The sequence below is a fragment of the Mastigoproctus giganteus genome, chromosome 11, assembly GCF_048544385.1.
Source record: "Mastigoproctus giganteus isolate SK-2022 chromosome 11, ASM4854438v1, whole genome shotgun sequence".
Taxonomy (NCBI): Eukaryota; Metazoa; Arthropoda; class Arachnida; order Uropygi; family Thelyphonidae; genus Mastigoproctus; species Mastigoproctus giganteus.
In genome coordinates, this window is record NC_143585.1 from 32,631,496 (window position 1) to 32,658,125 (window position 26,630).

At 36.4% G+C, this 26,630-nt stretch overlaps 1 protein-coding gene across 2 annotated transcripts in view; it reads right to left on the reverse strand.

Annotated features, from left to right (window-relative positions):
- Mgtor (nuclear basket protein megator) overlaps window positions 1–26,630 on the reverse strand; it is a 676,213-nt gene that overhangs the window by 493,842 nt on the left and 155,741 nt on the right. For both annotated transcript variants that reach the window (XM_090385135.1, XM_090385134.1), the window contains exons 16-17: window positions 22,108–22,186; window positions 8,959–9,102 (exon numbers count right to left, since the gene is read on the reverse strand). In XM_090385135.1, coding sequence (XP_090241261.1) covers window positions 8,959–9,102; window positions 22,108–22,186 — 223 coding nt within the window. The remainder of the gene's footprint in view (window positions 1–8,958; window positions 9,103–22,107; window positions 22,187–26,630) is intronic.

Sequence of the window (26,630 nt, forward strand, 5' to 3'; positions counted from 1 at the left end):
CATTAATTACCACCCTCTGTCTTCTCCCACTAAACAGACAACAGGTGGCAATTGTGTTAAAAGGTTGTCAAGTTCAGTCTGGGAACAAGGATTGGTGGCAGTTATGTTAAAAGGTTGTCAAGTTCAGTCGGAACAAGGATAATTAGGTGGTATATAAACAGATGCAAGGGTTAATAATATTCCCATTGCCATCCGAACTGCTACAACTTCTAAGGAGGTTTCTAGTTGGAGATGTCTTGATGGTATGGTAGACGAAGAATACCTACCCCTCCACGTGGAGAAGAGTAAGAATCCCTGTCTTGCCTAAACATAGTATAGTTTTTGAATTCGAGTGAAACTTTTGGTGATAAAAATGTTTCCTGTAAGCATACGCCTACTGCGTTAGTTTGTATGAGTAAATCATTCAGGTCATTATTATTACTGTGTAATCCTCTGCAGTTCCATTGTAGGAATTTGTTCACTGATTGAGTTTATTTGAAGAAGACTGATCTGACTGTCTTTTCTGAGAAGGTCTCTGTCTGCTTAGTTCTAATTTTTCATTTCTGGGAATGGTTGGGGGGTTCTGTGTCCATAGTATCATTGGCATGTAATTCTAGTACTGTGTCATCACCCTCTGACTGAACCTCCATTTCCATGTTGCTATGGTGTGGTTTCACTTTCTTCTGGTTTTCAACACTAACAGATTTTGTTGTTTCGGGCGAGGTTGGGATGGCATCAGTTCAGTTACTGATTGGAGCGTTGTTGGTTTCACTGACTGTAGATTTTTTATTGCACATTAGCACGGTTTTGGCCAGATGGCAAAGGAAATGTTTGGTTCTATGGAGACATCTGTTTGAGTTGCAGCTGACCAGCTGTTTTTAGTGACCGATGCATAAGAGCAGCTAGGCAAAGTTAACAGTATTTGCTTCCTTGCTTAAGGGTATGACTTTATGCTCCACTTTATAATTCTGTTTTTTTTTTCCTGTTTCCAAAGGTCACATGCTTTAGAAAATGCAGGATGGCTTCCTTTACAGTATGGACAAGTTGGAGTGGAAGCTGTACAGTCTCCTTGGGAATACTCCTTAAAGCCACAAATAGAACACAGCATTGCCTCGGCATGCCATCTGAGAACTGCCATAATTCTGACACTAAAAGCAGCGAATGGATTTGGGATATAGGGCCAAATCTTGCAGTTTAAATAACCTGCTTTAACAGAACATGAACCTAGTTGGTAAGGTCGGCAACTTTTTTAGTCATTCTCCATGCACAAATCACTTTTTGTTCCCTGAGTTCTTGTATTATCTCTTCTTCAGACACGGATTTTCAGATTCACAGATACGTCTTTTGAGGTGTTCAGAGTGTTATTGGGTGAAACTGACAGTGGAATATTGTTAATTGATGTTAATTTTAACAGCTTCTCTGAATAAGTTGTCTTAGAAGTTTCAATTAGAAGGTCTCCAGATTGGAGACGTTTAACCATTTTAGGAGATCCACAAACTGATTCTAAACATTTCTGTATCAGAAAAGGCGATAGTTTTCCAACAGGTTATGTGGATAATGAGTAAATTATAAGAAATACTAGCAAATCTTTATTCTGATTTTCCGTCCATGGTTGCTTCGAACAATTAGAACCATGGTTGATGTCAGGAATTTCTGATCTTGAGCTCGAGGGCTCTAAAGGTGAATAATTACTTATATCCATGATGGCTCCTTTTGGCACTGGGGCTTTGTTTTTACCACCCAGATTACCAACCCCGCTATAAGAGCAGTGACTAGTGTGACCAAACACAAAGTAGTAGGGATTAGTAACAGAAATATCAGAAAGAGAAAGGTGGCTTTCCTTTCTTGCCCTGAACAAGTACTTTTGTAACAAGAGCTGTTATTAAATAAATACATTGCTTAATGAGAGGAACGTAAAAGAACTATAGACCACTTTTAGGAAATCACACTTAAAGCTCAGAGAAATCACATAGTCACAATCGCTTGGCACCCGGGGAGTACAAACATGTGGTGGGTTACTGAAGGAATACAGGTCAATGGTGGAAAAAAGCCGTGAGTTGGGGCTAAATTTGCAAGTGTCTGCAATTCTGCCCAGACATGATAGGAGGGAGTATATAATTAGAGCCTTGCCAATCAATTCGGCCCTAGAGAAGATTGTGCAAGGATCATGGAGTAGAATTTTTTGCAGTGTGGTCTGTGATTGCTAATAGGAGAGACTGATTCTACAGGGATGGCATACACTTAAACAGAAAGGGTGCAAGAATATTTTCTGATGCTAACGAGGCAGTGTTAGGTGGGTTGGAAAACTGATAGCTTGAGGGGATTCACAGACTAAAAGATTAACACAATTTGCAATTAGAGGCAAAAGTTATTCTTGCACTGCTTCTATTACACTCAGCAGCAGCCTAAAGAGAAATTTACTGGGAATTTCATGAGCTGCTGGGAATCATCAATCAGGCCGCCATAGCCTAGTGGTCAGGCACGCGGGTGCATAAGTACACGTGCCTTGAGTGACCAGGATTCAAGCGCGTGACTACTGAATATGGTGCTGTTTCTTGTATTCTATCTACTTTGTGAACTCCTCTAACCGTTTGGTCATCCCGGAGTATAAACAGAAAATTTATTTATTTATTTATCATGGAACAAATAAATACATGGGCTGTTAGGGTAACTAAGAGTAAGAACAAGTGCATGTATACTTGCAAGTACACCAATGCTACAAGTACAGCAAATAAATTTGATGAATTTGATATGCTGATCAAGACATCAAAGGCAGATATTGTTTGGATATTAGACACATGGTGCTGATCAAGACATCAAAGGCAGATATTGTTTGGATATTAGACACATGGTGTCACACAGATAAATCAGTGCAGAATTGGAATTTGGGGATTAAAATGTGTACAGAAAGCATAAATAGAGTAGGAAAGGAGGAAGGGTTATGCTGTTAGTTAAGAAACACAAAATTTAAGGAAGTACATCCAGTTGACATGAGTGGATAGTGCAATGTTGAGTCAGTTTGGTGTGACATAAACACTGGGAAAGGGAAAATGAGAAGTAGGGGTGTGTGTGTTATAGGCCTAATGACTCTGGTGAGTACAACAAACAATTGTGCAGAGAAATAGAGTGGGCCAGTAAATTGGACTGTCTTGTAATGGGTGATTTTAACTTACCAGATATTGACTGGAACTTGTGAGATGGTCACTTGCACACTAGCAAGACTTTTGTGGATTTACTGATGACTGATTTCCACAGCAACATGTCTACAGGCAACCAGAGGGAGTAATACTCTTGATCTGATTATCAGCAGTGATTATTCCTGCATTAAGAATTTGCATATAAAGGAACCACAGTGATCACAGTGTACTGATGTGAGATTTACTTAAATATGTAACTACCATGAAGGGTAAAGGGAAGGATTTTTGTAAAGGTGACTACAGTGGTCTCAAGACAGTTTTTAAATTCTATACAGTGGGATCAACTGATGATGTTAAAAATAGCAAATGCTAAATGGGAAGCATTCAAAGAATTAATCTTGCAAGCTACTAAGCTTATCATACCAACTAAGAAATACTGTTCAAGATTTAGACCTAAATGGATGTTAGATGTACTAATAAGGCTCGTGGCAGAGAAGAAAAATGCGTGGGATGCATATAAATTATCAAGTGACACAGAAGCCTATGGCAGATATAAGCTAGTCTGTAATCAAGTCAAAAAGGACGTTAGGCAAGCGAAAGATGATTACGAGAAATCCTTGGTAGAGAATGCTAAGAAAAACAACAAAGACTCCTTTACTCTTATAAACTCTTGAATGAAGGGAATGAATCAGATTGGTCCACTTGATGGTGGTTCGACTATAGATGATCCTGCTCAGAGAGCTGACAAACTGAATGTAAAGAGTATTTTGCATCTATATTCACATCAGAAATTCTGTAAAGAAGGGGAGGACAGAAGCTGACTAAACTCTAACATGGAGCTAAATGATTTTGTAATAACAGAAGACAAAGTGGAGGGGAAATTGTTGAAGTTAAACATAAAAAAGGCACCTGGGGCAGATGAAAAGTATCCAGTTATATTGAAGGAGGCAGCAAAGGAACCCTTAACTATAATTATGAGAGTTTCCTTTTATCCAGTGGAAGTCCCCATAGACTGGAGATATATCCCTGATTCACAAAGGAGGTACAAAGGGTGACACAAATAATTATACATGTTTGTTTAACTTCTGTTCCGGGTTAAATAATGGAGTCACTGGTTAAAGTGATGCAGAATCACCTAGACAAGGCTGCAGTAATAGTTCAGCCACAGCATGGGTTTGTTAAGGGGAAGCCTTGTCTGACCAATTTAATTGGATATTATGATGTGGTCACAAAAGAACAGGAGGCAAAACATAATTTTGATATCATATACTTGGATTTCAGGAAAGCTTTTTATACTGTTGCACATGAAAGACTGCTGTACAATTTGGAGTGGTATGGCATTAAGGGCAAGTTGTTGCAATGGGTAAAGAGATGGTTCAGTGGGAGGCAGCAGAGTGGTAATAATGGACACTGCTCTACATGGACTAATGTTATTAGCGGAGTCCCTCATTATTTTGTGTATTTATCAATGATATTAATGATGGTATATCAGGCTTAATGTCCAAGTTTGCAGAGGTTAGAAAGGTTGGGAGGGTTGTTAATGACAGTGAAGGACAGTATGCTACTGCAACAGGATCTAGAAAAGTTAGGTAGATGGGCTGAGAAGTGGCAACTGAAGTTTAACATTGATAAATGCAAAGTACTGCATCTGGGTAACAGTAACCCAAGAGAAACGTACCAACTCTGTGTAACTACACTCAGGGAGGTGGAGAACGAAAAAGACCTAGGGGTAATTGCACAGTCAGATATGAAGTTCTCTGAGCAGTGTAGATGGGCTGCCATGGAGTTTTGTCAGTGATATATAAAATTTTGCTAGCAAGGAGGTGATTATCCATTTGTATAAGAGGCGCCTCCGTAGCCAGGTGGGAAGGAGCAGCAGTGCGCAGCACACGCTTCTTGATTAGACCGGGGTTCGAGCCCGTCACCACCAAATACGGGGGATGCGGGAAGGTAAGGGAATGACCACCGCATATCCCGGAGCAATATGGCCTTAGTTGCTAATGCTCCTAAAATCCAAATAACAACAACAACAACATTTGTATAAGGCAGGGGTAGCCAACTTAATTTATGATATGATCTACTTTTTTTCTTCAAAATGTGCTGCGATCTACGTCTCAAGAATTTCATTGCACATGGTTAAAAAGTTAAACAACACGTATTGAAAAACGTTATCTTTAAATTTAAATAAAATTCAGAATTCTTATTTTAAATTCATACGTATTTAAATTTTTGATTTATGCAAAGTTTGTGTCTTCGTGTCATCTGCTAAGCCAGTGGTTTTCAACCGGGGTGCCGCAATAACGTTCCAGGGGGTGCCACGTAATTTGGGTTTAAGTTACTTAAACTTATTATTTTTTATTTATATTTATTTCATTATAAAACGGTGTACAGCATCTTTTTAATTTTGTGGTGATTTATAATTTATGTTTACTTAGTACCTCTATATAAAGAATAAAATTATTATATACTGTGTGTATATATATAATTTGTATTATGAAATATAATTTTTATAATTATATTATTGTAGTAACTATCATATAACACATATATCACATAACATATATATATATATATATATATATACAGAGAGAGAATCGGATCTAACAGGCAGAAAATTGAGTAGATTGAGTAGGGGTGCTGCAAAATAAAATAAATTACTTAGGGGTGCCGTTATTAAAAAAAAAGTTGAAAACCACAGTGCTAAGCTTTCAAAATTGGAAATATACTCTAATAAGGCGAACCGTAAAGAACCTTCTGTATGCAAATCTGTAAGAATAGAGCGATTCTCCATCTCCCCCCCCCCCCCTTTCAAATACGAAAAGGCTGATTCACATAACCAAAACAGGAATTTAAAAGTTCACTGCATTTTTTTTAAACTTGGGTACTTTTCTCGGTAAACATATTTCCAAAAGTCTTTTTCTGATGATCTGGCTTTTAGGAAGATATCGTTATGCAATGTAATAATTTAATTTTCAAGTAATATTTTCTCAATGTAAAAAATCTCAGCAATTTTTTTCTTCAATTTGTTTTGTATCTAAGTTGACATTAAATGGATAAGAAATACATTGGACAATGTCTTCAATTGTTTCAAAGTCATCCACAACTTCCTCAATTTCAGAAACATATTTCTCACTTTAATCCTCACTATTAAATTCAAAAACAGGATATTTTTGCAAATGAACTTGAATATTTGCAAAATGATAGAATTTTTTTTCTTTGAGATCCTTAGCCATTGCCAAAAATTGTATTTATACGCAGAAATATTACTAATCATGCCACCCACATTTTTATTTTTTCCTTGTACTGTAATTCCAAATTCAGATCACTTAATTTAGCGGCAAAATCTGACAAAAAAGCCAGACCACAAAACCACTCTGTGTCTTGTAGCTGCTGATAATCATTTCCCCTTTGATTAACAATTTTTTTTTTTTTTTAATTTCATTCAGCAAATTTTGAAATCTTTGTAGAAACTTACTCCAACTCAACTACCTCACATTTGTGTGTAATGTCAGATCCGGTTCATTTTCATCGAGTTGCATTTTGAAAAGTCTCCTTTGAAGAGATTGTCCTCTGATGGAATTCACGATTTTGAAAGCTATGTCCATAACACTTAGAATTTAATTTTTTGTTGGCTAACACTTATTGGTGGATAATACAGTGGTAACTCAAAAAATCTGGGAATTCACCATGCTTTTGGCACAATGCGATGAATCTGTTAAGATGCCCTGTCATTGCTTTGGCTCCATCTCTTTTTATTGATACAGGCTTAAATAGTGGTAATTTAATTTTTTCAATAAAATTTTTGAATGCATTAAATATATCAAGACCTATAGTTCTTTCTTTTAACGAAACCATACCCAGCAGTTCTTCTCTAGTGACAGAATCATCGAAAACCATTTGAATAAAATCGAGCTGTATCACTGACATCTGTAGATTCATCCAGTTATAAAGAAAAGGACATACCACTAGCAATATAAGCACGCAATTTTTTGATCACATTTTTTCGATGCTTCACGTCACAGTGTTTCAAGATAACTGCAGATCTTGATGAGCACTTTTAATCTCATTTTTGTTCTTAAAATTTTCAAAAAGAGAATCTGTTATTTATAAAAATGCGCCTTTGGTGAATTGACCATCAGAAAATAGTTTGCATTTTTTTGCAAGTGATGACTCACTTTAAATGATGCTACAGTTACTGCTTTAGATTGTAAATTAAGTGTCATGAAGAAATTTTGTTGCGCGAATAATCTGGATTTAAGTTCTTTTAATTTATTTTTTCTAAGGTCGCTATTAGGCAGAAAATCCAATTGGTATTTACCATAAAGATATTAATATCGTTAATAAATATTGAAAGCGGTAAGGGGGCCCAACATGGAGTGCATTGAAGTGCCTTTCTAAATTTCCTTGTTTGAGTCTAGCCACGGAAGCATTGCAAATCAAACAACAACGTTTTTCTTTTATGATTACAAAAAGTATTCTAGTTCCCACTCTTCATGAAAACGATACGTTTTACTCTTTTTTGTAGTATTCATTTTAAATCAAGGAATATTAAAATAACCAGTTATTAATATTAAGTAAGCTAAATAAGAATTCGACACATACACTATGCTCTCCACAACATAACTGCAAGAATTTTGACTAGACCACAGAGTAGTACTCTGTGCAATAGACAAGCCTAGATGCTGCGCGGCGACAAGAGTAGTCACGTGGTTCAACGGATTTGTAATAAGCGTATGCAGTGGGGTGAATAATAATAATAATAATAACATATAGATTTTGACTAATCTATTTTTATATATGTTCAAAATTCGTCATGATCGACCGAAATTAAAGCAGCGATCAACTAGTAGATCGCAATCGACTTGCTGGCCACCCCTGGAAAAAAAAAAAGCAATGGTCAGGCCACATCCTGAGTACTGCATACAGGTCTGCAGGCCTCATTTTATGAAGGATGTAGAGTTGCTAGAACGAGTACAGAGAAGGGTAACAAGGTTGGTGAATGGAACAAAGGAGTGCTCTTACCAAGAGAGGCTTAAGTTCTGCAAGTTGCTGCATCTGGAGACTAAACACGTGCACGGTGATCTGATCAAGGTGTATAAGACCTTGAATGGTTTGAGCAGGCCCAATGCTGACGGGATACTTCCGCTTACTCAGATTAAGAACCTGAGGGTGCATAGATTAAAACTGAGCAAAGACAGTTCTAGAATAGATGTGCGGAAGTTTGCCTTTACCCAGCAGGTAGTTGATTGCTGGAACAGACTTCCATCTGTCGTTGTAGAAGTTGATAGCTTAAATAAATTTAAGGCTGAACTAGAGAAACATTTGGATTGACCGGATGGGTGAAATGGAAAGGGATTTTTGATTCCCCCCCCCCCCCTTTTTTTGGCCGATGCTGTATAAGCTTACTTTCTTGCAGCATATGCCTCAACTAATACTAATTTTACAAAAAGTATATATTCACTAAAAGTGGCCGCTCTGTTATTTTAATGAATTAAAATGCTTTTACACCTAAGATATATTACAGTAGGATAACAGTAGACTTATTTTTGCAATATCACATTTCTCAATTAGAAATGTAAATATATGAAAATAAATGTAGTTATTTGCAATTTTTTTTAAGGAAGGGTGATCAACATCTCGAAAACCAAAATTTAGTTATTCGTTTTCTTCAATAAATCTTCACAAATTCTTGTTTGGTTAGCTAAGACACACAATCATTGTATAGCAGTAAGTAATCATTCGATTTAAAAGAATTCCTATAATTATTCAAGAAAAAGAAACTACAATCAAATTACAATTCATAAACATTTAAATTATTACTGAAATTTTATCAGCCTCTTACCTGTCTTAATGAATTTATTGTCTGCTGATGCTGAGTAATGATACTGGTATGTTTCTGATTTTTTTCCCTCAATGATCCTGCTTCTCGCTTGTAATTCTCAAGGCTTGATTGTAGTAAACTGAACCGTTCTTCTGAGTATTCTAACTATAATAAACAGAAATGGCTATGCTAAATGTATATACAATTCTCTAAAATTTTCCTATGCTGCAGACCACACAGCCTGGATTGTGCTAGGGTAACTAATAGCAAGAACAGTTGCATGTACACCAATGCTATGAGTACAGTAAATAAATTTGATAAATTTGAGGTGCTGGTGAAGGCATCAAAGGCTGATGTTGGAATATCAGAGATATGGTGTCACACAGTGATAAAAAAATGCAGAATTGGAATTCTGGGAGTACATTATTAGTGGAGTTCCCCCGGTGGTCCGTGCTGGGTCCATTGTTGTTTTCTGTATTTATCATACAGAAAATTGATGAAAGTGTATCAGGGTTAATGTCTAATTTCACAGATGATACGAAGGTTGGTAGGATTAGTAAGGACAGTACACTACAGCAACAAGATCTAGAAAAGTTGAGCAGATGGGCTGAGAGGTGGCAACTGAAGTTTAACATTGACAAATGCAAAGCATGGGCAACCCCCGTATAATACAGTACTTCTGCAACATGGTTTCGCTCTAACACGACTGATAAATTGCGGAAATCCTTGAACAACAGGTTACTTATGTAGCACGGTTTTGCTCTAACACGACTGATAAATTGCGGAAATCCTTGCGCAACACGTTACTTATGTAGCACAGTTTTGCTCTAACACAGTTAGAAAATTGCGACAAAACTCGCATAACAAGGTATTTATGAACTTTTATGCAGGGAAAATCCTGCTATTATGTTGGATATAATTTTTCAACGTTTCCATTCTCTTTTGTGAATCCCTGCTTTTGGCTGGCTAGTTGTTATGAGAAAAAAAAAAAAAAAGAGAAAAAAAAAAGGGAAATCCCTGTATTTAATTTTGTTGGGAAATCTTGTATTAGGGTTTTTTTTTTTTTTTTTTTTTGTGGGTAGTTGTTGGCGCATCAGCTTCTGTGGCCATAATGCACCTCTCAAGGTTTTTGCAGTACTTTAATCCAAGCCCGAGGCGGGATTCGAACCCGCGACCTTTGGGTTGCCGGGCAGGCACTTTACCCATCCGGCTAGCCCGATCAGCTTGTGTTAGGTACTGTGCTATTGAACTTGTGGAAAAAATCTAGATTTCAAAGTTTTATTACTACTGGACAATGCATCAGGCCATCCAAACATTGAAGTAATATTCCAACCACCTAATATAACTTCTTTAATTTACCTTTAAAACACATTACATTACATCAGAAAATAGTTACAGTGGATTTTGGAAAAAAGTGATTCCAAATCTATTGAAGTGATGGAGGCATGGAAACATTTTTCAATTGTGGACTCTATCGGAATCATAGCTTTATCACTCAAAGTAAAACCGACCATCAACATTAAATGAGTGTTAGAAAAATGAATGGCCAGAGTCAGCTTATTCATCAAATATGGTCGAACCGGCAGGAAAAGGAATCAGTGTGATCATACAACTTGCAAAGTCAGTAGGAGGGAAGTTTTTGATGATATGACTACTGAAGACGTTCAAGAATTACTGTTAGAAAAAGAAGCTGGCAAAGTGGATTTGGTGGAAATGGCATCGGAGGTAAACCTAATCAATTCAGAGGATGTAGCACAGATTCCAAAAAATTCTTGAAAATTCCGAAGTTCCAAATTTTACACGAAAAAGCATACAGGAAGGTGTAAACTTAACCAAGCAATTAGAATCTTATTTTTTGGATGCAGATCCTTCAACTGAAAGGAGCACAAAGGTCAAAAGGGAGCTTCAAAACCGCTTAGCTCCATACCATGAAATTTACAAAGATCTATCAAGAAAAACAAACAAACAAACCAGATTACTAATTTTTTTTAGAGAGAGCAGAATATACAAGAAATCTAGATGCTGCAGAAGAAAGTTCAGAAGGTGAAGATATTCTACAAAAGAGAACACATTCTCATTTGGTTGTGCTTAGCAGCGATGAGGAAGAAGAAAATTAAATGAACATACATTATTTGACATATATGTATCACAGTTTGTAAGGCATTTGTTCAGTTATTACTATTTTTAATAAAAATTAAGTTTCCAATAGTTATAAAAAAATGGTGTATTTTTTGTTGGCTTTTGGAACATAACCCCCTTTTTTTGTACTGGTTCTTTGTCCCATATAACATGGTTTCGCACTACATGAGATTTTTTAGGAACTTAACTACTGTGTTATACGAGGGTTATCTGTACTGCATATTTGTAGCAGTAATCCCAGAGTAACATACCAACTATGTGGAACTACACTCAGGGAAGTGGAGAAAAGGACTTGGGATAATTGTGCAGTCAGATAAGAAGTTTTCTGAGTAGTGCAGACAGGCTGCAAGAGTAGCTCATGGGGTCTTGTCTAGGATATACAGGAATTTTGTTAGCAGGGTTAAATAAGGAGGTGATTATCCCCTTGTATAAGGCAGAGGTCAGGCCACACCTTGAATACTGCATACAGGTCTGGAGGCCACATTTTAGGAAAGATGTCGAGCTACTAGAACAAGTATAGAGAAGGGTAACGAAATTAGTGTGTGGAACTAAGGGTTGCTGTTAACAAGATAGGCTTAAGTTCTGCAAATTGCAGAGTCTGGAGACTAGGCACCTGCGAAGTGATCTGATTGAGATGATGTATAAGGCCTTCAATGGTTTGAGCAAGCTCAATGCTGATTCTGCACCCGAGGGGCATAAATTCAAATCGAGAAAAGACAATTATAGAATAGATCTGTGAAAATTTGCCTTCAGTCAGCAGGTGGTTGATTGCTGGAACAAAGTAATACAAAAGTATTACTTTAATCAGTTTCATAAACTTCTAGATCTGAATTACAGAGAATTTCTTCAATTTCAGCTTGCGTAAGGCCATACTGAATACTGATCCCTCCTACAGTGATTTTTAAAACTATTTTAAATAGAAAAAAAGGTTATTACTGGAAAGCACAGATAATAGTGGTTGTTGTTGTTTCTTTGGTTTTTAGGAGCATTAGCAACTAAGGCCATATTGCTTTGGGAATATGTGGTGGTAATTCCATGACCTTTCCGCATCCTCCGTATTTGATGGTCACGGGCTCGAACTCCGGTCTAATCAAGAAGCATGTGCTACGCACTGCTGCTCCTGCCCACCTGGCTACGGAGGCACCAGATAATAGTGGCTACACATCCCTGTAGAGCAGCAATTTTCAACTAGTGTGGCCACTGCACATCGGTTTGACATGAAGGGTTTGCAGATGTGCCGCAGGGTTTGGGGAAAGTAGAAAAGAAGCAAGAAAAAAAATAGGGGAATAAAAAAAAAATGGCGATGTAAATTTTAGAAATAGTGTATATTTTTCATGAAAGGCCAATAAGAATGAAAACAATAACAGTTTAATTAAAAAAAAAAAAAAAGTTATTATAGTAAAATTCCAATATCTTCCATCCCTGTTGTTCCAGATCCCAAAATAACTCTGCAATGTACTTTTATCATCCCATCTTTCACTATTGTCAGTCTTCAGTCAGCTGTTGTTCGCATCGGGTGTGTTATTCTGTGTGAGTTTGCACTAATGCATTTTTGTTTATTTCTATTTTGTTTTAATTATTTTGTTATTTCTGAATTTAGTTGATTTTTATTTTTTTAGGGCTTATTAGACATGGACAGATTTCTAATTAAAAAATGTGAGTTAGATGATGACAATGAATCAAGTGTAGCTGGCACTAGTTCTGGTAGAACACATAGAGCAGTTAGTATTAGTTCTAAAACTGTCCTGCACCAGTATAATGAATACTATTTGTCTTTCGGATTCTTTTCATCTGGAGAAGAGCAGCCATGTCCTAAGTGTGTTGTGGTGAGAAACAGGCAAACCAAGCTTTGGTTCCAAGTAAGCTGAAAAGTCACTTTCACACCAGCTCACACACATTTATGCGAGAAACCAATTGAATATTCTAAAAGACATAATTGATCAAACGTGCCAGGCTGAACAATGGACCAAAATCACAACTATTTCTGACAAAGCTCAAGAAGCAAGCTATGCCTTTGCCAAAATTGTGGCAAAAAAGATGAAATCACATACAACTGCTGAGTCAGCAATTTTACCAGCATGCTGTAAAATTGTAATTATGTTTCGTGAGGAATATGAAAAAGAGATTTTGAAAATCCCTATGTCTGATAACACTATTAGTCGGTGTATACAAGCCATGTCTCAAGATGTTGAGTCACAAGTGATAGCTAACATTAAAGAAGCCGACTTTTTTAATGTCGGGAAGCCTGAAAGGATTCATCGCACTGGCCAAGCAAAAGAACCCTGGCATTGTTTTTATACGCTGTTTCCTGCACAGAGGCCCTCATTTCAAAATCAGTGGTACCTGAGATCCAAAAAGTACTGGATGAGACGACCAAAATGGTTAACTACGTCAAGAGTGGACCATTAAAATCGAGGTTGTTTTCAGCACTGTGTTCTGCCATGGAAGCTGCTCACACACAACTCCTACTGCACACAGAAGTGAGGTGGCTATCTCAAGGGCAGGTACTTTCAAGGTTCAATGAACTGAGGGAAGAGCTTATAATTTTTTTTTTACATCTGAAGAGTCTGAGCTGACCGACCTGCTTAGTGATGAGACCTGGTGCAATAAAGTTGCTTTCCTAGCTGACATTTCCCAAGCAATTTCCCAACAGACACCCTCTCCTCACTGCTAATCATCATTGATGGCAAATGCTGTGGTGTCAACAACATGATGGTTGGACAGTGGAGATGAATGTACTGGTCAGATGAGTTCAAATACCTGGTACAACACACTGACAGATACCTCTGTGTATGGTACAAGCAACATGAGTCCATGAACAAGAGTCCTAGTTCTTTCTGGCAAGAACTAGGATCCCTGGTGCATATAGACCAACGTTTCACTGGTGAGGTCTACTAGTAGCTCTTAGGAGAGCACATGCACCCTTCCATAATGGCTCTCCCAAGATGATAATGTGCTGCGTCATCAGGTCCACCTTGTGCATGAGTGTTTTGAGGAGCACAGTGAAGATACCACCCATCTTGATTGGCCTTGAAATTTGCCTGACCTCCAAACTGATCACTTATGGGATGTTTTGGAATGGGAACTGAGGCATATGGACACACAACTGTCATCTATCCCAACATTGTAGAAAGCCTTGCAGGCAGCATGGCTGCAGATCCTTATGGATGTGTTCAGACATCTAGTGGAGTCGATGCCTAGGCAAATAGTGGCAGTTATCTATGTAAACGGAAGCCGAACACGGTATTAGGTAGTTGATCATAATTCAGTGATCACTCGTGTGTGTGTGTGTGTGTGTGTGTGTGTGTGTGTGTGTGTGTGTGTGTGTGTGTGTGTGTGTGTGTGTGTGTGTGTGTGTGTGTGTGTGTGTGCGCGTGTGCGTGTGTGCGCGTGTGTGCGTGTGTGTGCGCATATACATAAAAGTATCTATCTATATAATATATGATAATTTTCAGGAAGAAGGGAACTATTAAATAGTAACTATACAGTAAAGCATCAGACCAATTCAATATCATTTAGAATCAATTGAACACTGCAATCAAAGTGAAGGTAAACATGTTTATTTTGTGGCAGAAATAAATTTTAAATGCAAATTTACAAGATTACTATTATATTAAAAAAAAAAAAATCCTGACAGCTAGACAAACAGACAGCAAATATAAAATCAAATATAATACCACACCACTCACCCAGAAAGCTTGGGACCAAAGGCTTTCTGGATTTCAGGAGATACAGAAATTAGATGCAATGAAATTCATGCAAAATAAATAATTAAAAACATATATTACAATTTTTATTATCTAAAGTGTTACAAAATAAAACTTTAAAGTTTTCAAGTGCCTTCCAATATGCAAAAAAACAAAAGTCTGAATATAGGTAACTGCATCTTGCTATATATTGAATAATATGTTGAATATGTTGAATAATAATAGCCAGAATTGGCTGTTATTTTTTTTAAATGGAATTTTTACTTCCACATACCACTTTGGTATCACTTAGACAAAATATATTATTCACAGCCATAACAGAAACCACCAGCCAGCTAATAAGCTTCTAAACAGCTGGTGTGTCTTGGATTTTTAGAAGTATACTAGATTCATCTACTCTAATGATTTGCATAATTTAAAAAAGATATTAGCAACTTAGATAGAACTATAGCTAATGGTATTTGTTAATAAGTTGAACATAAACTCAAGCAATACTTAGCATTGAGTACTCTGTACTCAGGCTAAAATCAAATACAGGTAGAGTATACAAATTTTGATTTGATTTCAACTACTGTATTGAAATAATCTTGCAATACTATATTATTGATCTACTTTTCAAGCTTAAACAATAGCTACAGTAAAATCTCTGATAGCCCCAGGCTTACTCTGTTGTGTAACAGAGTAAGCCTGGGGCTGTTGTGTAACAGAGTAAGGGAGGGAAAAAGTAAAAAGTATTAATTATTGAATATATGTAAATATTTTCATTCTTTAGTCCATAAAAACAAGCAAATTTATTACAACTTGCAACATATTCAAAAAATATTATAAAGGGTTCAAATCAAATATAACAGAAAATAATGCAACAATGTTTAAATTAATTTTTAAAATAATGCAGTTTAATTAAAATGTTAAACACTAATAATTACTAATTTAATGAGACACAGATAGTTTCTTGCCAGTTATAATGAAATAAGACCTTTACTCAAAAGAAATCTGAAATTTTCTGAATAAAGGTCCTATTGTACTGACATGTCCTTCATCATTTCTCTTGGAGCATAAAAAAATTTGGAAACTTTTTTTTATGCTCTAAACCAGTGGTGTCCAACATACAGCCCACAGGCTGTATCTGGCCCATGAATAATTTTTATATGGGCTGCAGAAAGTGGACTAAACAGCATTTTAGAGTCGCACTACTGGGTGTTCACGCAGCGTCAATCTCGACCTTATCAAACGTGTACACATAGTCCAGTACAGTCATACGTACGTTAAATACGTTATGTACGTAGCAATCTTTTCATGTTGTGAAATTCTACTATTTTGTTATAACTTGTTCATTGTATTGAATTATTACTAATTTGTACTGAATTAAAAAATCATCCTAAAAAATGTTCTGAAAGAGGAAAGTTGATTTGGAGTGTCGTGTTTTTCATCAAAGGTGGATTGAAGACTACTTCTTCATTGAATATGACGAAAAGGCAGCAGTGTGTAAGATCACATTGGTGTGTAAGGACACTGTATCAGTTTTTATAGAATATAATTTAATATGACGCTATGATTTCAAGCATAAATCTTATGATCAATATAAAGGAGTGTTGCGAAAAGAAAATTTTTCAAAATGAATTAAAAAACAACAAAACACTCTGAAAACATATCAGTCAAGAAAGTTATCCACTGCAAGTGCCAGTTATCAAGTTCCACATTTGATTGCTTTTCAAAGTAAAAGGTTCAGTGATGGTGAATTTGTTAAATGTTGTTAAAAGTTGTGAAAGGAATTTGTCTGGAGAAATGAAAAATGATACAAGACATCATTTTTAATCTAGTACTAATGACAGTCTAATATAAATGAGAAAGCCCAACTCCTTATCTTCATATGTGGAATTAATGATAATTTTGTAGTGATAATTAATGATAATTCTGTCCAGTTTAAGATTTCCCTGATCTACAGAGCATGCAAGAAACAACTACAGGTGAAAATTCTCTTTGAAAATTTTTGGTGATCTATTGAAAAGTTAGGATTAAATATTAAAAACCTGGTAGGAGTCGCAACTGATGGTGCAAAAAATATGATCGGTAAAAACATTGGGCTTATGGGTAGAATAACCAAGAAATTGATAGATATCGGAGTTGAATCTCCGATTGGAATTCGCTGCATTGTGCATCAAAAAGCTTCTGTGGGAAAGTATTGGATTTCCAACAGCTTATGAATGTGGTTATTTAAACAGTAAATTTTATAAGATCACATGGCCTTATGTTTAAACAGTTTCTCTAGGAAATTAAAACTGAATACAAAGATGTAATTTTACAGTGCAGCGAGATGGCTTAATGGTGGCAAAATGTTATATCATCTCTTTAAATTGCATCATGAAATTGAAATTTTTATGACAGAACAAGGGAAACCGACAAAACAACTATCAAATAGGGAGTGGTTGTTTGATACTACAATTCTTTCAGACATTTCTAGTCATTTAAATGCACTTAATTTAAAACTACAAGGGAAAGGAAAATTGGTCTCTGATTTGTATGGTGACATCAAATCATTTCAAAATAAGTTATTTAAATTCCGAATTTCCAAATTTAGCAAGACAATTTAGTTCACTTTGAGTGTTGCACCATAAAGGAAAAACACACACAGTATTTCCAAAGAATCTTTACCTCTCGATATTACAATTACCTTTGAGTTTGAAAGTCGATTTACTGATATAAGATCCCATGAAAATAACAAGCTTGTTTGAGAATCCATTTACTTCTAAGGCTGAAAACTACAATCCCAGCTTGCAACTTAAAATTATTGATCTTCAAGCCAAAACCTAGTTCAAAAATAAGTATATGGACTGCGAAAATAAACTACTCGAATTCTACAATGTTCTCCCATCTGAAGATTTTCTGCTAATAAAAGAAAACTAGCAGTACCCATTGCAAAAATTTCACAATTGTTAGCAAAGTTTTACTCTACCTGTCCTAAAGAAATGTAGACTGTGTTTTGTCGTTTTTACTGCCTGATATTTTCCCGAAATATTTTGGGCAATTCATTGTCATTTCTATAAAATACTACTAAAAAGGGCAGAATATTAAAAAGTACACTTAAAACTCATCTTTCACTTTAAAAACTCGGTCAAACTTTCATTATTATTGTTTTGTTTTCTTGCAGATGTTTTTTTATACTGTACAGTACCTCTTCGGTATCCAGCAAATATTAGCCCTACATTGACATTTCAACTCCCCTGGTACTTTATCTCCATGTGTTTAATGTCCCGTTTAAACCTCTCACCCTGTTCTTCACTTACACTTCCAAATGTGGAAGTGTAAAAATGTACCATGACAATCATGTTGCGGCCCACTTGTTGAAGTTCGCCAACTTATTTTAGTTCGCCAACTTGTTGAAGTTCGCCAGACCTAAAATTAATGCATACCTGAATTTCTCTTTTAAATTCTTCCCTCATTGGTATGTGAATTTAAAGTTTCCTATAGCTGTTCTAAATAAATGTAGTGCATGTTTTGTCGTAAGCAGGTAAGTCAGTACATGTAGCATCCTTTGTCATTTCTTGTATCTGAGGAAACTTATAAATTTTCTTTGATTTCACCATTTCAGACAGATCCTGAATACATTTGCAGTAACACAAAAAGGCATGTATCTTCTTCGCTGCTAGGTATGTTCAACACGACCGATCATAGTAGCAGCGGGCATGTCTTCCTGACTGTGACATAATTCAAAATCCTTAAATTATTACTCACCAAAAAAAAAAAAAAAAATAAACTCAAAGTTGACAACAATAAAATGATGATTTCTGAACATTTTAAATGTAACGAATGGCAATGAGTGCATGAGCTCGCATGTGCAATGTGGTGACATACAGTGAGCGAGCAGTGCAATGCAATCCTAACGATTAGTTCTTTCTTTTAAGGTAAGCAATTTTGCAATTGGTAGTGCAAATTGTTAATCATTTAAATAGTTAAAAGTGCAAATTGTTAATAAGAAAAAAATGCCTTATCAACTTGGACAACTGTTTGTTTAACAGTTAACATCTTCCTGTAGCCCCATCTATGAAGTGAATGTTGAATTATTCTCATTTGCAGTACAAAACTGGCTCATTCCGTAAAATAAAACTATTCGAAATTTTTAAATTTTAACAACTTTGTGCACATCTAGGAAGAATGAAGAAGAAATGAGACCACTTCCAGTCCAATCAGTTAAGCCGTTCACACACCTTGGTCACACTGAGTGAAGAAAACACCTTCTGTATTAAATATACAGATATTATGTAGATGGGTACTTTGTTCGGATCAAGTACGATTGTGAGCAAATAAATATTTAAGAAACAGAATAATAGGTAAGCATCTTTATTCTGTATTGAGAATTGGCATCAAAAAATTTCAACCAAAATTTGAACAATTATATAAAAACATCCAGCCTGAATCATCTTGCTAAATTTTAAGTTTTGTTCAGTAAATATTATTGCATATGTACTTAAAATTTTGGAAAGCTTTCAATTTTAGGTGTATCATTATATTTATTTATTCACCATAATACTGAAAAGTAGTGATCTTTTCAGGTATTAAATTTCCTAAAGTAAGCATTTAAAAGTAAAACTAGGTTATTTTTAAAAAAAAATAACCCTATTATAAGTTTCCCTATTCAGGAGACCCAAGTGTCAAAACGGTTAGAATTAGCGCTGTGAAAATCGGTGGGTATGTCATTTTGGGTATGGGGAAGCGATTTGTTGAAGAAAAAGAATTAGTTCGAATTTCTGCCACCAGGTGGGAAACGGCACTGCATGTATGTAAAAGTTGTCATTTACTTCAAGACATGCTGCTTACACAAATGACATTCTGTTAGATAAAAGCAGAAAGACCAATGCCACCATCAATAACCATTATGGCTCTTACAAAAAAAGGCACGTGCTCTTTTAGTAAAACTGTTCTACCAGAATAATTGTAACGCTAATGCAGCACTATGTGAATATCAGAAACTTAAAGGGCCTTTGATGTCAGTGGGACTTTGAAAACTAATAAAGAAATTTGAAGAGACCAGGGAGTTGGGTGTAATTCCAGGCAGGGGACGACCATGTATTGGAATGGATGAAGTGGCAATTGCACTGGTCCGAATGCAAAACACTACCAGTCAGTAGTGCCTGCCAGAGGTGTGTCAAGAGACTTGAACCTTCCTTGGTCTACTGTACATAAAGTGCTTTGAATAATTTTATGCTGGTTCCCATACAAGATTCACATAGTGCAAGAACTAAAGTCTTATGATCAGCAACAACAAATAGACTTTGCTCTATGATTTCTGGCTCGTTGGAATCTGACAATACATGGGCTTGAATGATCTTGTGGTCTGATGAGGCACATTTCACTTTTCATGGGGTAAATGCACAAAACTGCCAAATATGGAACTTCTCATCCATCTGCTGCGCATGAAAGACTACTACAAAGTCCATACATTACAGTACAGTGTGGATTTACAGCAGAGTTTATAATTGGACCATTTTGCTTTGAAGAGTCTACACCTCATGGACCCGTAAGATGTACGGTAACTAGTACATGGTACCGCACACTTCTAAGAGATCACATTATTTCCATTCTGCAAGAAAGGCAATGCTTAGGGACTGTAGTGTTCGTGCAAGATTGTGCCCCTCCCCACGTTGGTCAACAAGTGAAGGAACTGCTCCGTTCAAAATTCGAAAATGATCGCATCATTCCTAGAGACTTTTTGCAGTTCTGGCCAGCCCGATCACAGATCTCAACCCCTGTGATTTCTGGCTATGGGGATACCTGAAAGATAGAGCTTACCACGGTGGCGTATAGACGCTTTTCGATTTGAAAGCAAGCATTAAACAGCATGTAGCCAACATCCCCAATGAGATGCTATGCGAAACTCTGTTGCACGCAGTCCTCCGTTTTCAGAATGTCATCTCAAGTAAAGGAAAGCACGCAGAACAATATCTGTAGATTTCTAAGTTCTGATATTAAAATCTAATCCTAAGTTAAGTATTCCATCTCATGTTTACAGTGCCAATTTCTCCTCTGGTGGCTGAAATTTGAACTAATTTTTTTTTCTTCTACAAATCACTTCCCCTTACCCTAAATGACATGCCCACCGATTTTCACAGTGCTATCTCTAACAAATAGGGAAACTTATTTTATAACCACCCGGTATATAGCCTGAAAATAAAAAACAGTAACATGAAAATAGAAACTTCCTTTTACATGTAAGAAGATATGGAAAAAGTAACACACTAGGTTTTCTCGAATCACTCTGTGCGGCCTGCAAAACAAATCTATCTTTGAATATGGCCCCTTACGGGAAAAGGTTGGACACCACTGCTCTAAACCATCAGAACTAGCACATTTGAGAATAGTATCAAGGCAGCTTTTTTGTAATTTAATTCTGTTTTCTTTACTTTAGTCTTCTTATTCTTTGCTTCCTGCTTCAACTACAGATTCTTTACCTAGAAATTCTGTTTCTGTTTTTTCTTCTAGCCTTATATTATGTCTAAAAATATGTTATGTAACATATTTAGACACTTTAATCTTTGATTCCAACTAAATCAATAAGAACATGACATTTAATAGCCTTTTCCATTGTGTTCTTCTTTATTTCATTCTACTTTGCCATCCACTTAAAAAATACACAGTATTTCTTTCTTTTTTTATATATTATAAGCTTTAATACTAGCAACTTGTCTTCCCCTTTTGTCCTGTCCTGTTTCCTATCAGAATTATAAAAAAAAACAAAAAAAACTGGTTGGTCCATTGCAACAAATGTGCTCTTTAACTGTTCCCCCCCCCTAAACAAACTTTCACAGCTTAGTATGACTCCCTGATGATCCCTAAGTTGAATGAGGACTTGAGGATAGGGAGGTAAGAAATGGTATTGCTAAAATTAAAGCAAAAACAATGTGCAGATTCATTACCAGACAGTAAAAAGTACTTGCTGTTTTAATTTGCAATTAAGTTTTTCATTTTGAATAATTTAACTTCTTTAAAAAGTGGTTAGGAAACCATTCTGGTAGAGAGAAACAGAGGTGAAGTGTTTTGAAATGTACCATTAAATTCTCATTTACATGAAATTCACATTCTGCATAAAAGACAGATAAAAAAAGGAACTAGTCCAAATTAGTGAAGTTTATTTCATAATATTCAACACTTCAGCTGTTCATGCCTGTGCTGGTGTGGCTGGTTTGACGTCTATTCCTTTAACTTAATATTAACTTATATTAGTTTTGGTGTGTGCGTAATCTGAATTTTTAATTTTTTAGGTGACATTTATAATCTGAAAATAACGTCTAATGTAATCTAATTTAATAAGAAGATAAGACTGTCTAACCTGAGATGACAACTTTGTATTGCGAATTCTCAAATCAGAACCTTCTTCTCTTAGTTTGTCTAACTGTTCATTTAAAATCCTGAAATAACATAAATAACATCAACTGATCTGATTTATCTTGCATATTCACTTTATAACATTACCATATAAAATATCTCCAAAACAACAATATTCTACTGATATACAACATACTGTCAAAAATATCTGGGACTTCGGAAAAATGAATTATTTCCACTGTTCATATATTGGGAATAAGTAGAAAAGCAACTGGATTCATGCTAGTAGTCAGAATATCGATTAAAAGTGGCAGATGGGCAATGATCTTTGTGACTTCCAAGAGGAAGTCATCCATAACAGCATATTAGTAAACAACCAGTTCAGACCATTGCAAAAAAACTGAAGCATCCTACATCAATGGTGTTTGATATAATCACCCAATGGAAATGTTGGTGATGCTACCACAGGGCACCTCCGTAGCCAGGTGGGAAGGAGCAGCAGTGCGTAGCACATGCTTCTTGATTAGACCGGGGTTCGAGCCCGTCACCACCAAATACGGAGTATGCGGAAAGGTCAAGGAATGACCACCGCATATCCGGAGCAATATGGCCTTAGTTGCTAATGCTTCCTAAAAAAAAACTAGCGGCTACCACAGGTGAGACACAACTGAGAAACTGTAGAAATTGACAAAACTGTAGGATGCTCAAAAGAGTAGTATATAGAGCATATCAGAACTCGTCAAATACTGTCACCCACAAGTTGTTCAGTGGGACCACAGGAATGGATATAGATAGGCAATATGAAAGGAGATGCACAACACCGAATTTTAAGGAAAAACCACAGCATACAATGCACAGTATCAACTTGCCCAGTACATAACCCATTGTGATTAGGTCTCTGGATGTTGGAAGTTGTTTATGGGGTGAAAAACCGTGGTCACATTTCACAAATTAATGCCCATGTTTGGATCTGAAAAATGCCCAGAGAATGTTACTTACCAGTGTGTGCCACCCCAATCGTGAAGTTTGTAAGAGATGCTGTCACCATCTGGCATTTTTCATGGTTTTGTCTTGAACTGTTGATCATCTTCCAACAAATAGACAGATATACTAACATTCGGGAAAATTCTGCTCTTCCTGCCCCTGTTGTAGCAACATGGGGAGGGGTCCCTTTCTGTTTCAGCATGAATTCATTCTATTACACTGCACAGCCTGTAGTGACTGTATAAAAGCTGCAGTGGCTTTCTCAAAGTCACAACATTAACTTTCTTTATTTATTTATTATTTTTTTTTTTTATGAAAACCCCAAACTCAAGAGGTATTAGAACCTACAGTACTTAGGTTGAGAAGACGAAAGAATATATTTGTTGACATTAGACTTAAACTTCTGTACACTGTAATTTTCAGGAAATATGTATGAAGTTGTTCCAGAAAATGGCAGTTGAATGAATAAATGACGAAGATGAAAAGTTGGTTCTGTGAGTTTGAAGTTGCACAGTAAATGGATGTTGGCTGGTGGCGGCACGTGTTCGGACTGTTTTGAAAGAGAGAGCGGGAATTATAGAAGCCAATTCAGAAGAACAGTGCCCATGGAAGTATCTGTAGAAGAGGCATGCAGCAGAAACAGTACGTCTATGAGAAAGCGAGTGGAGTGACTCTGTTAGAGATGAATCATTAATTAACCTAACTGCCCTCTTCTGAATGGAATCTAGATGAGGTTTTGAGGGCACCACCCCAGATGTGGGAACAACATTCCATGACAGGGCAGATTTGCGATTTGTGCACAGTGAACAGCTGTTTGGAAGAAAAGTAGTGCCGAGAGCGAAAGAGAAAACCATGTTTTTTTTAAATGCAGAGGAAGCAATATTTGTAATGTGCTTTTGCCAAGAGAGATTAGAAGTCAGAGTAATCCCTAAAAGAGATATATCATTTTGCCTAGAAATCAGAGTGTTACCAAAGATAAGCATATGAGCATAATCAACTGTCCCACTGAATTTGTTCAAAAATGGGTAACATAAGCCAGAATATCACCAGTGGATCGACACTGATGGAATCCATACTGGCAATCGTTGATCAGACGGAAGGTTTCTAGGTAGTTTAAGAGTTGGCAGTTAATTGATTTCTCCATTACTTTAGAAAGAGTAGAAGTAATTGCAATGGGATGATAATTGGATGGGAGGTATTTGTCACCCTTTTTAGGAACTGGCTGGATGTGAGCAAATTTCCAAGCAGAAGGAAATACCTTTGGAATAAGAAAGTGAAAAAAAAAAAGGCGGCAAAGAACAGGAGTAAGTTCAGGAGCACAAGTTTTGAGAACAAGAGGAAAAATACCATCGGGAACTGGAACTTTCTTAGCATCAAGATTCGTCAAAATCCTTCTGACATCCTTTTGACAGAAGACCACAGGAGACATTGAATTGAATGCGTTGAGAATGGTGGTGGGAGTTGTTTCACCAAGATCATTAATACATGTGTTGGAAGAAAAATGGGATGCTAGCAGATCAGCTTTATCCTTGGCCAAAGTGACAACAAAACCATCTGGTTTTGACAGAGGTGGGAGCAGAGATGGGCAAAAGTTGCAGCCAATAGCTTTGACAAGAGACCAGAATGCTTGGCTACCATTAGGCCAAGAAGCAAGTTTTCTACTCTTAGCCAGAATGCTTGGCTAACATTAGGCCATGAAGCAAGTTTTCTACTCTTAGCCTGTTCAAAATCAAGTTTGGACTGATTAATAACTGCTTTACAATTGTTGTGAGCTTTGGTGTAGGCAGAAAATGAAACTGAAGAATTGGAAACAAGCCAATTACAACATAAAACATTCTTCTCTTGAACAGCCTTAGCACATTTATTGGAAAACCAAGGTTTAGATCAAGGATGAGATTTTAAAGTGGAGTGTGGGATAAAGGATCCCATTCCTACAAGAATAATTTCACTGACATGATCTGAGCAAACGTTGACATCAGAAGTTTTGAAACAGTAATCTGACCAAGAAGAAAAGAAATCTCGCAAGAAGATTTTTTGCATTATTGTAATGCCAAACAACACAAGGTTGGGAATAGTCATGAGATAAAGGCTAATATTGGGACGGACATATGTAGAAGTACCACCTTTGAGAGAAAGGAATCATACAGCAAATAATTTGGGCAACTGAGATGAGCAGCAGTTGAATCAACTGATAACTGAGATTCTGTCAAAAAAAGTACATGGGGTTTGGCAGACTGCAAGTGAAAATGGACATAGTTGAGATTAGAATTGAGACCACATATATTTGTGAAATGAACTAGGAATTGATTAGGAGGTTTAGCTCTTTTCACAGATAAGCTTACTCTATTAGTTTGACAATTCATGGTGCATTCAATCGTAAGAAAAAGTGGGTGGGGGGGACTTGCTGTATGAAGTAAAGAAATTTTTGGATAGGGTGTACACATGGTAAGAATATACCCAGATCCTTGACATAACGTGGCCTCAACAATGTCCCCCCCCCCATTAATTGAAAAAGAATGAATGTTAAACATTCATAAATACCACACCAGTAACTACACAATACAGTGTACCCTGCTTTACGGTATTAATTTGTTCCAGAGACACCATCATAATGTGAACTCAATAACACACTGTATTTTGGTAATTCGGTCCACGACCTGGGAAGTTGAAATTTTCACTATATAACTCTCTAAAAGGTTGTTTTTATAGTGTAAACTGTATTACCAATTCAAATCATTAAAATGCACTACACTTTCATTGTTATCATATGTCCTGATATAAGAACCAATTTTGAACAGTTTTGCGATATTTTTCTAAAACGCATTTCTGGAGGTCACGACCATAATAAAAACAATTTGCACTTTCTGGCGGTTTATTGGGCCTCTGTTAGTACATCTAATTATAAATGAGCAGTAAACTCGATCTTCTTGCATTTGCGAAAATACCGATAGCTGGTATTGTGTGGTTTTTTACATTATTATGGTGAAATGTGTTCCTTTATTGAAATCTTCAATCATATAAAAAACATAAATTTTCAGAATCTTCTCTTCATTCCTTTTTTTTAAGCTTCGTAAACTTGTTACTCCGCGCAAATCGTGTTAGTTGCTTGTTGTTATTTGGTTTTCAGGAGCATTAGCAACTAAGGCCATATTGCTCCGGGATATGCAGTGGTCATTCCCTGACCTTTCCGCATCCCCCGTATTTGGTGGTGACGGGCTCGAACCCCGGTCTAATAAAGAAGCGTGTGCTACGCACTGCTGCTCCTTCCCACCTGGCTTCGGAAGCACCTACCATGTTAGTTGCAACCTGTGCATTCCATTAAAAAAAAAAAAAAAACTTGTGCTTTCCATTAAAAAATGCATATGCATGCTATCATGAAATTTATAAAGAAAAGAGAAGATTATCTTGGAAAAAAATGCCTCTTGAAGCATTAGTGATAAATTCCTGCTTTATGAGCGCGCGCGCGCTAGGAATTAACTCAAAGTCGGGAACTACTTGTATACATTTTCTGTGCGTGGTACTTTAACATTGGCCAGCCCTCAA